General features: G+C 45.9%; 1 protein-coding gene across 1 annotated transcript in view; it reads left to right on the forward strand.

Annotated features, from left to right (window-relative positions):
- Positions 1 to 406: 406 nt before the first annotated feature.
- PREP (prolyl endopeptidase) overlaps positions 407 to 15,284 on the forward strand; it is a 105,204-nt gene continuing 90,326 nt past the window's right edge. Inside the window, exons 1-2 of the mRNA XM_060190699.1 lie at positions 407 to 510; positions 6,572 to 6,646. Of these exons, the coding sequence (XP_060046682.1) occupies positions 466 to 510; positions 6,572 to 6,646 (120 nt within the window). The 5' untranslated portion in view covers positions 407 to 465. The remainder of the gene's footprint in view (positions 511 to 6,571; positions 6,647 to 15,284) is intronic.

Consider the following 15,284-nt stretch of genomic DNA (forward strand, 5'->3'; position numbering starts at 1 on the left):
CATCTCTCTCTCCCTCCCTTTCTCTCTCCCTCCCTCTCTCTCTCCCTCCCTCTCTCTCTCCCTCTCTCCCTCCCTCTCTCCCTCCCTCCCTCTCTCTCCCCATCTCTCTCTCCCTCCCTCTCTCTCTCTCCCTCTCTCCTTCCCTCTCCCTCTTTCCCTCCCCCCCCCCCCGTCTCTCTCTCCCTCTCCCCCTCTCCCCCCCCCCCCCCCGTCTCCCACCCCCCCTGCAGGCGCAGGCGCAGGCGCAGGCGCGGCGGAGCGGGAGCTGCAGGCCCGGGCGCGGCCGCAGAGGGAGCTGTGGGCTGGGGCTGCGCGGCGGCTGGCGGGGATCCGCTCCCTCTGGCTGCCGCCGCCGCCGCCGCCGCCGCCGCCGCCGCCCGCCCGCCCGCCCGCCCGCCGAGGAGGAGGCTCCCGGCCTCGCTCGCCGCTTCCTGCTGCCCGGCTCCCCGCGCCCGCGCCCCGGCCATGCTGTCCGTGCAGTACCCCGACGTGTACCGCGACGAGACCGCCGTGAGTCCCGGGGCCCCGCGCCTGCGGGCCGTGCGGGCGGTGCGGGAATGGGGGGCGCCCGCCCGCCGCCCCGGCGCCTCCCTCCCCTCCCCTCCCCTCCCCCTCGGCCTTTGTTCGGCGGGAGCGGCGCGGGGTGGGGGCGCCGGGCCGCGGGGCGGGGCGGGGAGGGGGCTGCGGGGCGGGGCGCGGGGCGCGGGGCGCGGGGCTGCGGGGCCGGTCCCCGCCGCCTGGCTGGAGGAGGCTTTTGCTGAGCTGGGGCGGCCGGACACGGTGTCTGGGTGCGGAGGGCGGTGCGCGGCGGGAGGACGGAAGTCAACTTTTTCCGACTTGACTTGCACATGCAGAGGTCCCAGGAGTTGAGCTCATTCATTCGGTCCCCAGCGGCTCCGGTGCTCAGGTCGCTCCCCGCGCCCGGCCGGGGCGGCGGCAGGAGGCCTCCCGGAGGCCGAGGCCCAGCCCTGACCCCCGGTGTGGCGTGACTTGGCCTAAACTGGAAAAAAAAAGAGTGGAGGGCACTGGGAAAGGAGACGTTTAGACGGGAGGCGGCGATGCCATTGCTTAGGAGTTTGCACGTAGTTGCTTAATGAAGGAAATAGTCACTGCTTACCTGGCCTATCGGCGAGTTCAGATTAGCTATTGATAACCAAAGGGTAGATTTCTAGACACTTTTTTTTTTTTTTTTTTTGCTTTGCTTGAAGATTAATTTGGTAACTGAAGAACTGGGTTGCATCTAAATATTGTGGACAGGATTCTCTTTGGAATAGCCAGATTGCTTAGGTTATTCAAAATCGAATCAAAGTAAAAATATTCTTGTATAAGACAGTTTCTTCTTCCTCCTCCTCGTCCTCTTCCTCCTGCTTACTTTGACCCAATTTATGCCAGGAAGTTTGCACTTCAAAGCCCATCTCATGTTGGGATAAAGGGTATGGAGACATTTAGTGAAGGGCTTATTGATTTTAAATTAAGACTTCAAGTAGCACGGATGCATTCATGGTCTCTGACCAGTGCCCATCTGTTAACGGTGTTTGATCACCCTGTTCAGCTGCCTATTTATTAAATTTACTCTCAACAGCCCAAGAAGCTCTGCACCTGTAAAGTGATCCTGCCAGAATGGGAGAGAGGACAGCTCACCTAAGAAGGCTTGAGTGCTAGTTCTGGTTTAGTCACGAAATTGCTGGATGACCTTTGACAGATCAGTGATTATATAAGTTTTCTCCCCCCCCCTTCAAATAGGAAATATTAGGATTGGTTTGATTATACCCGCTTAGCCACTTGTTCTACAATCACCATTTATTCATTTATTCGTTCATTCATTCCGATGATAGTCTAGTTCTACAGTCCGCCAAGCCTTACTAGTGGGAAGAATTAAAGTTTCTTCAGTTCTTGAAAGATTGATTCACTTATTAATGAGAAGGTAGAACCAGATCATCACTCTAGCGTTTGCGTTGCCCAGGACGCCATGCTTGAGAGTTCAGCACTTTACTTACTTTGCCACCTCCCAGGCTGGTCAGTTCAATTCTTGAGAGTTTTTTGAATTTTCAGGATAGATTAAGCTATAAAGAATTAGAAATCATATGGTTTGACGAGGGCAGTTTAAGACTGTTTTAAGTGAGGTTGTTTCCACACTGGTTACCAACATCATGCAGTTTAACATTTCTTAAAAAGGCAAGTAAGACTTTAGGGAAGATATCAAAAGTATTATGAACAATTCATTAAAAAGAATACACTCTCTCTATATATATATATAGAAAGAACTCCAGTTCTTTCTCACCAAAAAGTTGCCATAAGTCCAAGCCTCATATTCAAGGGAACCTTGTTCGGCTCTGGCTTGTGGTGGGAGGTATTGAACCTGGGACTTTGGAGCTTCAGGTAGGAGGGTCTGTTTGCATAACCATTATGCTAGCTACCCCTGACGTAGGATCAACTATTTACAGGCTAGTTTTATGAAATTAAAAAAAAAACAGAGCAAATGGAGAGGAAAGCACTAGGCTCCTGGGCTTGTTTGGGGCTGCCCTGGAATCGGTTTCTTGTCCTAGTTATAGATGTTTTGTCAGTAGTGGACCTCAGTCTGCTCGACGTGGTGATTCCGGTCCTGGGTAAATGAGTTCACGAGGCAGTCAGGATGCCACAAGTCAGGGCCTAAGGGTGTACCTTTCATTTTACATCTGTCCGGGCTCAGTGGCAAGGAGTTGACGTCCACAGGCTTTGGGCCTGGTTCAGGTCTTTCTGCTTTTTAACTATCTGACATTTCTTTCTGCTTTTTAACTATCTGACATAAAGCAATGACATTCTGTCCATTGCTTTAGTTCTCAGGAACTTCAGCTTCCTCATCCAGAAAATGAGTTGGTAAAAACCTTCCAGAGCAGACCTATATGCAATATGGCTGAAGTCGAAGGCACTATGTTTTACTCCTAGTGACCTGTGAGTAGATAGTAGATTTAGACTTGACCCTTACTGACCTCTCAGAACTGCGTTCTGTGGACTAGCAATCCCACCTGCCCTTTTACATGGTTACTTTAGAGCAGCAGGCACGGTGATGCTCATGACTTTGGGTCCAGTACTTGGGAACATCTTCACTTAGTTATACTGACATAGCCGGTTAATCTGTTTGCCACTGCTGTGTGTGCACATATATCGTAAGCCTTTGAATATGTCTGAGTCTTAGTAATTCCACAGTCAGAGACCATTTAAAGATTATTTAGCCTTTTCTGTCCAAGCAGTATTTGGGGAAAAAATGTTTGCACACTGATATATATATTTATTTGATAGAAATAGAATTCGAGAGGAAAGGGGAGATTGAGAGGGAGAGAGACAGAGAGACACCTGCAGCCTTGCTTCACCACTGGCACAGCTTTCCCCCTGCAGGTGGGGAACCGGGGCTTGAACCTGGGTTCTTGTGCACTGTAATGTGAGCACTGCGCATTGCTTTTGGTCACAGCTTTGGTTCTGAATCTGGGGTAGCCCTGGGCATTGTTGCTTTCTGTGCCTACCGTTGCTCCCCAAAATGTTGCATTGGAAGATTCTTTGCCATGTAACTTTTTTCTGTTTTTTTTTTTTTTTTATATATAGTTTACATTTATTTGGGTAGAGAGAGAGAAATCGAGATGGAAGTGGGGAGATAGAAAGACAGACATCTGCAGCACTGCTTTACCACTTGTGACGCTTTCTCCCCGTAGATGGGGGGCTGGGGGTTTGAACCTGGGTTCTTGTGCATTATAGCATATGCACTCAACCAGGTGCGCCACCACCTAGCCCCTCTAATTTTTTATTGTGAAGAAAAAGTGGGTTATTCGAAGCATATATCGTAACCACTCTAAGGTGTGTAAAATGTAAAAGTCTTGTGGATGATAACCAGTTCACTTTGAGGAAGAATTCAGGTAAGGATGGAAAAAATGGTTACTGCTTTAAGAAATGTCAGTTCAGCCGAGGTTTTAGAGACCTCACACTTGGTAGTCCTTTGTTAAACAAGAACAGCTCCACAATATGCTACTTGAACTGCCTGTTGTGTTAGGTGAGCATTTCCTCAAGGGTCTTCTTTACCTTGGTGCCACAGTGCGGTGCGGGCAAACGCTGTCCCTTTTGCCAACGTCTGACATTCTAGCTTCAGGGGGAATCTTCTCATTTGGCTCACAGTCACACTGGAACATTCACCAGTAGTAGAAATAACGTTCACACTTTTCCCTATTCCAAGAAAGTGTTTGCTTTCCTTGGGGAATAGTCCTTGCCTCCTTATGCAAGCAAGAAGGAGAAAGATTTAAAATCCCTGTGAGCAGGCAGGGACTCGAGCACAGAACTCACATGCTTGAAGTCAATAGTTAGCATCACAGATGTGCTGGTGCTTTCAATAAAATAGATATAAATCTTTAAACTTTTCATCTACAATGCAGGCAGGTTTATTGACATTCTTAGGCAAAAAGCTGTAGCCAAAAGTTACTGTTATTTTGAGACTTGTCAAATTGGTTTCTGTTAATCTTTATTTTTTTTATTATCTTTATATTTATTGGGTAGAGATAGCCAGAAATCGAGAGAAAAGGGGGAGATAGAGAGGGAGAGAGACTTCTGCAGCACTGCTTCACCACTCTCTGGGTCCTTGCTCACTGTAACATGTGCGCTCAACCAGGTGTGCCACCACCTTCAGTTTTTTTATTTTTTAATATCTATTTATATATTCATTTGGTCATCACTGGGATCTCACTGTTCCTTGCTGACTTTTCCAGATGGAAAGACAAGAGGATGATAGAGATCAGTAGAGAAGACCCAGCCAACACCAACAAAGCTGTCTTCAGCGTAGTGGGACTGGGTTGTGCTCGCGACAAAGCAAGTGCACTAGCCAAGTGAACTACGCTGCCGCCCTGCACTTTAGGGACCTCAAGACAAGCGTCATTCTGTTGCTCCCAAGTCAGCTTTCTTATTTTGAAAGAGAGTGAAGAGGGAAGCACTGCTCCCTGTCCCTGGAGCTTCTAGACCTTGATGCTTCCATGTGCCGACACAGGTCTGAGGCCTCCGGTGTGCTCAGGGCAAAGTCCCAAAGGATAAGCTGTCTCCTTGGGCCTCGCCCACCCCGGGATTTTTTGTTTGTTTGTTTGTTTTTTCTCTTTTCTTGTATGAGACATCTCAGAGCGCTGCTCAGTGCCGGTCCCTGCATGAGACCTGTGACCTGTGACCTGTGACCTCGGCGACTTCAGGCGTGCAAGCTCTGTGCTCTGATGCCGAGCTCTTTCTTTCTCCTTGGTCCTAATGAGGTTCATCTTGATAGTAGGAAGCAGATTTTACTTTTTTGGTTTTTGTGTTTTTTTTTTTTTTTTAATCAGTGGATAGATTCTTTAGACACAACCACCTGGGGGAATAATAATTCCCAGCTGCTTTTGGAAGCCTTCTGTGAGAGCAGGTGCAGAAGATTGGGCTTTACGGAAATTCCCAGGTGGTCCCGATGTCCACTCACAGGGGAGCGTCACAGAAGAAAGCCTCCTCCCCCAGCCAGGCCCTCATTACTCCATGTGACTTTATTTTTTCAAATATGGTCGTTTGAATGAGTGATGCCTTTGTACCTCCTTTTACAAACATTAAGAAAGAGGAAGGGGAGATAGCATAATAGTTACACAAAGACTTCTAAGCCCAAGACCCCAGAGTCCCAGGTTCAGTGTCCCGCACCACCTTATGCCAGAGCTGGGGGGTAGGGGGGATATTTCACGATGATACATAAAAGGAAGAAAGATTTTCAGTGTTTTTTGTTTGTTTATTTTTTTAAAATCTTTATTCCTTGAACAGAGAAAGCCAGAAATCAAGAGGCAAGGGGGTGATAGGGAGGGAGGGAGAGAGAGAGAGAGAGATACCTGCAGCACTGCTTAGCCATCTGTAAAGCTTTCCGCCTGTAGGTGGGGACCTGGGTTTGAGTGTATTGTAACACGTGCACTTAACCAGATACACCACCACCCAGCCCCAAGACTTCAGTTTTTTCTGTTTGTTTGTTTTAATGTTCTTTGTGTTTAAAACAGGCCTTTCAATTGGTGTTGGTTACAGTTATTTGACTTCATATTAGCAGCTTACTTTTTTGCCAGTTTGGACTTAAAGCTGAATCAGAATATGTATGGTAGGGAAATTTTCTAAATCATCAAGAGTCTTTTTTCTTGTAATTTCTTTGTCAGCTGAACAGGAACAGGAACCGAAATGCACGTGCTGGGCTCCCTCACAGACAGGCCCTTCTTGGCCCCCACATTGTGTAATTCTGTGCTCTGCCATTGGCAACACATTTTCCCGTTTCTTTAGCACAGTGGTGGGCTTTTGTTTTGTGTTGTACAGACAAGAGTGGCTTCCCAGTCTGACCTTTCAGCTTTCTTCCTTCGCCCGCTAAAACATTCTTTTCAGGCAGAGTGGCTAACACCTTTGAGAACTTGCCAGCTTTGGTTCATGTGGTAATTTGGGCAGACGTGTTACCAGTGAGCTAAACGGGGGTTATTCATGGATAGCCAGCCCTTGCCCATTCCTTCACTTTCTGAGATTTTTCATTGAATTGAAAGAGCTTAGGCATGAATTGTCTAATACCGTGATTTGTCTTTTGCAGGTGCAGGATTATCATGGACATCAAATATGTGATCCTTATGCTTGGCTTGAAGACCCAGACAGTGAGCAGACAAAGGTAATTGGGACTGAGAGCCAGAGATAAGGTAGCACGAGTAACTTGGCCCTGGCTCTGGACATCACTAGCTCTGGCTTTTTCTTCTGGCATTGCCCTGTATCTCTGGCGTTTTTGTGTTTTTTTTTAATCATGGGAGGTTGAACCTGTCTATTGATGAAACCATTTTTTGTATGTGTATGTGTCAGATAATTCTTGGGGAAAAGATCAAAGCTTTTATTTATGGTTCATTTTGAAAAGATGAAAATCCTAATTTTTATCAAAGAAAGTTGAAAACCTAGAGGAGGGGCTGGGTGATGGTATCCCCAGTTGAGTGTACGTATTACCGTGTGTGGGGGTTCAAGCTCAGGTCCAGGCCCCCACCTGTAGTGGGGAAGTTTCACAGTGGTGGGTGGTGGAGCAGTGCTGCAGGTATCTCTTTCTGTCCCCCTCTTTCTCTTGTTTGTATTTCTTTGTCTCTGTATTAGAGAAAGAGAGAGGGACAGAAAGATAAAGAGGGAAAGGGAACAGTGGATTCACCATGTAGGCACAGAGCCTCAGTGATAATCCCTAGTGGTGGAGAGAGACGGACAGACCTAGAAGAAAATAACATAAAGGGAAAAGTTACCTTTTTTTTTTTTTTTTTTTGCAAAGTAAGGACAATCTCGTATATTGAACCAGTACAGATCTTGACAATTGTACACTTAATTACTGGTTTAGACGATTTCTTGATTTTATTGCAATAAAGTAAAGGCTAAGTTATAAATCTAAGAACATTCTTGTTTTTTGAATGAAGAGGAGTGCAGAGAAGAATTTTCTTCTCTAAAAAAAAAAGAAAGAAATCAAACTTCCCTATTCTGCATGAAGAAAACATCAAATCTCAGCTGAAGTTTCATTAATGAATTGGCCCCTCCTTGGAGTCTTCAGAACCTGTCACTTGGCGTATGTGGTTAAGTCTGCTTGGGTGAGGAAGTAGTGTTTTTCCCATCCACCTCAGGTTCCTTCACTCTTACTGATAGCCATATTGACATATTACTTGGTACACACGAACATTTATAGAGTTTTAAATATGCTTACACTGTCAAAGTTTATTTGAATTTTTTTTTCAGTGTCTAACAGGGGTGGGGGGATTCTAAAATATTTTTAGGAGAAATGAAAGTTAATGTATTCTGAGTAGCTTTCCATGCTCGATTCCAAAATCCGGTGTCTGGGGCCCCTCCTGTATCTTGTCATGCCCTGCCAGTCTGCTTCCCAGCGTTCTGTGGAGAACAGAACTAAATTTACAAGGCAATCGAATATTTGCCAGAAGAGCAGCCTGCTGACATGAACCCGGCTGGTGGGATTGGAGGTTTCCCTTTGCCAGCCACTCCCCCTCATGCCCAGTCTCCCTGGTCAGTGCAGTCTCCCATCTCCTCCTCCATGGGAGAGAGCTTACGAGGGAAGGGGGCCGGTAAGGACTTCACCGGGGCAGTAACCAGAAGCTGGCAGCGTTTCTGCTGTTTGAACCAGTCCATGCTCTGTCTCCTCCCTGAGTTCTCATGACTTGTTTTGCGGGTCTGTTGCCCCTTCTACCCACCACCTCTGTTCTCACCACCCCTGTTCTTTTCTCACATTGGTTTTCTCTGCTCGGCTGCAGAAGCTCTTTGACGTAAGGCATGTTCTAGTGGTTTCTACTTCAGCATACTTTGTGCTCGCTCTCCCTTTCCTGACTTCCTCCATGAAAGACAAAGATGTTATGGATGAGAATGGTCGCTTTGGTTTATTGATTTATTTATTTTAAGAAAGATAGAACCTTCGGTGGGTAGAGAGTCTTTCGTGAAAAGCTGTTGAGGTAGTAGGACGCAGCGAAGGTTCCAGATCTGCCGCCGGGACTAAGAGGAGCTGAGTCGGGCGGCTTCCAGTTCTGATGGTCACAGATGACCTTACTCATACATCCTTTTGGGCTGCACTGAGACAGCGGACAGTCTGAACATGGAAAATCCCAGGCAAAAGCATGACTTACATTAGATGAAGAAAAACCCGTGTAGGGAAGAAACTTCCAGTCTCTTGGAAAACCATCCCGAGTACTGTCTTGAAGTTTCAGGTTCAACTTGAATTTCTTCAGCCTTTGAGGGTGATTATCTGAAGGATCCAGCAATGTCAAAATGACCTAGATTTTATGTACTTGTGAATGCACCCTCTTCTGTTCCTTCATTGATAATGACTGAGCCTATAGATGGCAAACCACTCATTAGTGCATGAAACTTTGCTAATTAATGATGTTACAGTCAACATTAAACAGAGGCTAGGCTGAGTGTACACTATTTTCATGGTGTGGAAAAGCGTCAGTTGAGTGCTTATTAGTTACTAGACACTTTGCTGGTAGCTTTACTTACCCTGTTGGGTTTTTAGGCTGTTTTTTTTATTAACTCTCCAACTCTACAATAGTGATTTTTTTTTTTTTTACTTTCCCTATGAAGAATTTAAGCTAACACACTATTAATTAAGTAATATATATTTAATTTATTTTGGATAGAGACAGAAACTATTCCCTCGTCTAAAGCTAGGTGTGAAGGGGTTTGTTTCTGGTCACTGGATTTCAACCGCATTGCTCTGTTTTCTGTTTGTTTGCTTTGTTTTGACTATAATAGCCTTATAGTATGATTTGAAGACATGACACCGCCATGCCTGGATTTGTCCTTTTTTCATAGTACTGCCTTGGCAAGTCTGGGTGTTTTTGTTGCTGTTTGTTTTCGCTCCAGATCAACTCTCAAAGCTTTTGTTCTTTTCTCTTAAAGAAAGTCAGTGGAACTTCTATAGGGGCTGGATTTAATCTGTGTAGTCGTTCTAGGGAGAAGAGTCATGTTAGGGGTGTTAATTTTTCCAACCCAGGAGCATAGAATATCTTTCTACTTCTTTGTCTTTTTGTTTTCTTTTTTAGTGACTCATAATTTCAATGTAGAAATGTTCCTCCTCCTCTGCTAAGTTTATTCATAGATACATGCTAGTTTTTGTGGCTGGTTTGAATGGGATTGGTTTCTGGGCTTTTCTCTTTGTTTGCTGTTTGCATTGAGGAATACCTCTGCATCTCTTTATTTTATAACCTGTTACCTTACTGTACTGCTTGATGACAATTTCCAGAGGTGTGTGTGTGTGTGTGTGTGTGTGTGTGTGTGTGTATGTGTGTGTGTGTTTATGATTCTTTTGAGTTTTCTATGTGTTCTGTCATATTTGCTAATAAAGTGCCTGAACCATAGTGAGATCTCATTGGGGTAAGCAGGTCACAAGCATATGCTTACAAGTTTTTAGCATGTAACATAGAAGTGGGAGGTATGCACATATTAAAAATGATTGGAAGACTAGTTAGGCAGGTCCCAACAGGCCTTTGGTTGAATTTCCCATTCAACTGGCCTTTCCACCTTGACTTAAAAGGCTGGAGGAGGACTTTATACTGATGGTTTGCCAGGGACATATAACTTGAGACGTCAGTCCTGTAATGACAGGACTCCTTTCCTTCTGTTGGCACCAGCGTGCGTATGCTTGGCTCTCTCTTCCTGTGTTTCTCTGTGGTGTTTGCACCTGTTGCTGTAAACGCCCCAAGCCCTGTATCTAGCCTGAGATCTTTGCAGCCTCTTCATCTTGTCAGTGTCCCGGCCCGATCAGTTGCGCCTGTTCAGAGCTGTTTTTAGCTCTCCATAGCTCCTTCTCTCCTGCCTATTCATCCAGTGTCCTCTGCATGCCACTGGCTGTAGGCAAAACCCTGCCTGCCTTTGTCACTATCCTTAGTGGCATCACCCATCAATGTAAACCATTCTCTACCTGCTCAGTTGTTACATAATTGCCCAATTCAGGGATATTTAAAACTCATGTTTTGTTTTTTTTAATTTCTTTATTGGGGAATTAATGTCTTGCATTCAACAGTAAATACAATAGTTTGTACATGCATAACATTCCCCAGTTTTCCATATAACAATACAACCTCCACTAGGTCCTCTGTCATCCTTCTTGGATCTGTATTCTCCCCAACCACCCACCCCAGAGTCTTTTACTTTGGTGCAATACACCAATTCCAGTTCAGGTTCTACTTGTGTTTTCTCTTCTGATCTTGTTTTTCAACTTCTGCCTGAGAGAGAGAGAGAGACATCATCCCATATTCATCCTTCTGTTTCTGACTTATTTCACTTAACATGAATTTTTCAAGGTCCATCCAAGATCGGCTTCTTCTTCTAGCGTTTGCCCTTCTTCCGTAGCCAGTCAACAGCATCAGGTTGAGCCTGATGTAAAGTTTCGAGACCTCCTTTGAATCTGGAGAGGTGGCAGTCGTTGACTATGTGGGTCATAGTCTTTCTGGAGCTGCAGGGGCAGTTCGGGTCGTCTCTGGCTCCCCAGCGATGGAACATAGCGGCACACTGGCCATGGCCTGTTCCATAGCGATTGATCAAGATAGCGATCGATCAAGATCGGCTGAAAACGGTGAGGTCACCATTTTTAATAGCTGAGTAGTATTCCGTTGTGTATATCTACCACAACTTGCTCATCTGTTATTGAACGCCTGGGCTGTTTCCAGGTTTTGGCTATTACAAATTGTGTTGCCAAGAACATATGTGTACACAGATCTTTTTGGATGGGTGTGTTGGGTTCCTTAGGATCTATCTCCAGGAGAGGAATTGCAGGATCATAGGATAAGTTCATTTCTAGCCTTCTGAGAGTAGCACTCGTGTTCTGGACTAGGCTGGCAGAGCCCAAAGTGATTGCAAAAGGCTTGTGTACTTGTATGGGTTCTGGCAAGGGGTTGCTAGTCCCCACAGCCAGCTGTCATCACAGCCTGGGGCTTTTAGTGGCTGCTAATAGTGGTTCTTTCTTCCTTCCTTCCTTCCTCCCTTTTTTTTAAAAATATTTATTTATTCCCTTTTGTTGCCCTTGTTCTTTTTTATTGTTGTAGTTATTATTATTACTGTTGTCATCATTGTCGGATAGGACAGAGAGAAATGGAGAGAGGAGGGGAAGACAGAGAGGAGGAAAGACAGACACCTGCAGATCTGCTTCACTGCTTGTGAAGCGACTTTCCTGCAGATGGGGAGCCGGGGCTGGAACCAGGATCCTTACGTCGGTCCTTGCACTTTGCGCCACCTGCGCTTAACCCGCTGCTGCGCTACAGCCCGACTCCCTCTTTCTTTCTTGACAGAACTATTGCCCTCAGATATTAAACAGGCATCATTTTCTTGGCCTCTCTGGATTTGATTTCATAGCTTCAAAGATCAGATATAAGTATCAGCTTTATAATCTCTTCAAGAGTCCCCCCATCTTAGTCTTTTTTTTTTTCTTAATTTATTATTAGAAACAGCCAGAAATGAAGTAGAGGGGGAAGACAAAGAGGGAGAAAGACAGAGAGACACCAGAAGCCCTGCTTCACCACTCGTGAAGCTTTCTTCCTGCAGGTGGGGGCCAGGGGCTTGAACCTGGGTCCTTGCTCACTGTAACATGTGTGCGCTTAACCAGACGTGCCACCGCCTGGCCCCGATCAAAACCTTTCAGCAAAGGGCTTCTGTGCTAAGGCTTTACATGCTCTCCCTTCCCATCCCTGTCTTTGGCTGATAGTAGAGGCAGCCTGTCACACTTGCTGATGAGGGACTGGAGAGAACGGAAGTTCTTCAGTCTAGTCTTCCAGGGTAGGACACTTGGAAAAGTCGCCATTCTCTTCTCCTGTCTCCAGACTGTTTCCTGTCATGACTGGAAAGATTTAGATCTTGAAGAGCTTCTGGCCTTCTCTAGGTTATGTAAGTTGCCTAGGGTTTGTGTGTGGGTATCTTAGCGTCACAGAGGGTGGAGTTTAGGCAGATAGGCACTTGCTTTCCCTGGTGTCATTTCTGTCTCGTTGGCTCACTCGTTTTCACTTTTGTGTTTTGTTTGTTTGTTTGTTTTGTTACCAGAGAACTGTTCAGCTCTTGGTTCAGGGGGATTGAACCTGGGACTTGGGAGCCTCAGGCATGAGAGGCCGTTTGCATAACCATGATGGTAGCGCTAAAAGTGGATAGAGTGAGGCGCTTCTGCTGGACAGTGCGCTTGCCCTAGCGTAGGATCGGCGTCAGTGTGTGGAAGGACCTTTACAAAGCTGGCAGAGCAGGGGGTGCCGTTGTCTACCTGCATTTCAGCCTCTGGCCCTGCGTTCTTGGGCTCCAAAGCCAATACAGGGTGAGGTTGTACCCCAGACGACCTGTCTCTGAAGGCCCACTTCATTGTCCCTAAGCCGGACAGCAGCAGATAGGGCTGAGCATGGGGCCCAGGCCTCCTCGAAACCAGCTCAAGGTGTGAAAGACTGGTCTTGGTTCACTGTGCTCTTTGAAGGTGAGGACCATCTGTGGACGTGCTTTTGATGATAGTTCTTTCAGCCTGTGAACCTGCAGTAGTGCGGATGTTGCTGTGGAAGACAGTCCGGAGGAGTAGAATGTCAAATGGAACGAATCATAGTCCTTTGTCTACCCTTTCCTCTCTCCGCCCCTTCCTCCCTTCCATTTTCTTTATTTCTTTATTTATCCACCGCCTGAGCAGCCCCTTCCCCTCCCCTCCCCTCCCCCTTCTTTTTCTTTTATTTGATAGGACAAAGAGAAATGGAGCGAAGGGAGAGGGAAATAGGTAGCAAGAATGATAGATGCCGGGGCTGGGTGGTGGTGCACCTGGTTGAGCACACGTGTTACAGTGCACAAGGACCCAGGTTCGAGCCCCCGGTCCCCACCTGCAGGGGGAAAGCTTTGCGAGTGGTGAAACAGTGCTGCAGGTGTCTGTCTGTCTCTCCTCCTCACTGTTTCCCCCTGCCCTCTCAATTTCTGGCTGTCTCTGTCCAATAAATAAAGATAATTTTAAAAAAATTTAAAAAGAAAGAAAGAAAGATAGATAGACACCTGCAGACCTTCACTGCTCATGAAGTGTCTCCCCTGCAGGTGAGGAGTGAGGGCTTGAACCTGGGTCCCTGAGCTTGGTTACGTGTGTGTTGAGTCAGTGCGTCACCATAGGCAGAAATGCAAGCCTGAGATTCATTTTCTTCATTTATAAAATGAATATAGTATTCGGCTAGCACCGAGGTTTGAGCCACCTGCCTCCCACACACTAAAACAGTTCATGCAAGAACATGTTTTCCTTAGATACCCAAGCTCTGTACAAGGAAAGGTGGTATGTTTCTGCTCCTACTTCTTTATTATTATTATTATTATTATTATTATTATTATTATTTTATCTTTTTAATTTTATTTACTTTCCCTTTAGTTGCCCTTGTTGTTTTTATTGTTGTAGTTATTATTGTTGTCGTTGTTGGATAGGACAGAGAGAAATGGAGAGAGGAGGGGAAGACAGAGGGGAAGACAGAGGGTGAGAGAAAGACAGACACTTGCAGACCTGCTTCACCGCCTGTGAAGTGACTCCCCTGCAAGTGGGGAGCCAGGGGCTCGAACCGGGATCCTTCCGCAGGTCCCTGTGCTTCCCGACTTCCACTGCTCCTACTTCTGTCTTGAGACTTAGATTGTGGCTTGTGGTCCCGTAATTGCTTATTCGGTGTTAAACTATAAAGACTTCCGCTTACTCAATCTTAAAAGAATAAAGGCTTTTACAAAGTATACAGACTTCATTTCCATCCACAGAACAAAACAGGACTTTCCTTTTGAATTTTGTGTTTTTTAGAAAAAAAAAAAAAAAAAAAAAACTACAGGTAGCCTGTACACTGGGCTTTTTTCCAATGGAACTGTGACTTGTAAGTATTCTTCCTTTGTTCTGAGTGTAGTGATTAAGGTAAACAGACCGAGTTCAGAGTCACTGGTATGCCTTTTAATTAGATCCCTCCCTAGAGAGCCTGTGAGATGCCTTGCTGCCCATTCATTACCGTTCCACCTGAGGGCCTGGGTTGAGAATGCCGACTGTGCCATGCCTTCTGTAAGGGCTTCGATAAGGACGTTCCCACATATTACCCCAGTCTGGCTTTTAAATGTCTTACCACCTCGTACAGAAACGTTCCTTATTATTATAGACTTCTCATAAACCCACAACCCAAGTATAAATTCAAGGAGGAACTTCCCGTTGAGCTGTGGATGGGGTACTTATTAAGAATAATAATAATCTCAGACTGGTGGTCTGAGAGGTGGCATAGTGGGTAAAGCATTGGACCCTCAAGCATGAGGTCCCAAGTGCAATCCCCAGCAGCACATGTACCAGTCTGATGTCTGGTTCTTTCTCTCTCCCCTATCTTTTTCATAAATAAAATCTTTTAAAAAAAAATCTTGGGTTAAGCGTACATGGCGCAAAGTGCAAGGACCAGCGTAAGGATCCCGGTTTGAGCCCCCGGCTCCCCACTTGTAGGGGAGTCGCTTCACAGGCGGTGAAGCAGGTCTGCAGGTGTCTGTCTTTCTCTCCCCCTCTCTGTCTTCCCCTCCTCTCGATTTCTCTCTGTCCTATCCAACAACAACAACATCAATAATAACTACAATAATAAAACAACAAGGGCAACAAAAGGGAATAAATAAATATGTTTTAAAAAAGAAAAAATCTTAAAAAAAAAAAAAAAAAAAAAGAATACTGTGGCTGTTGGTGAATTGCGCCAAAATCAAAGACTCTGTTGTGGGTGGGGTTCAGGTCCTGGAGCATGATGGCAGAGGGCCTAGTGGGAGTTTTACTGATATGTGGAGACGGTATGCATGTA

This window comes from Erinaceus europaeus, chromosome 4 (genome assembly GCF_950295315.1).
Source record: "Erinaceus europaeus chromosome 4, mEriEur2.1, whole genome shotgun sequence".
Taxonomy (NCBI): Eukaryota; Metazoa; Chordata; class Mammalia; order Eulipotyphla; family Erinaceidae; genus Erinaceus; species Erinaceus europaeus.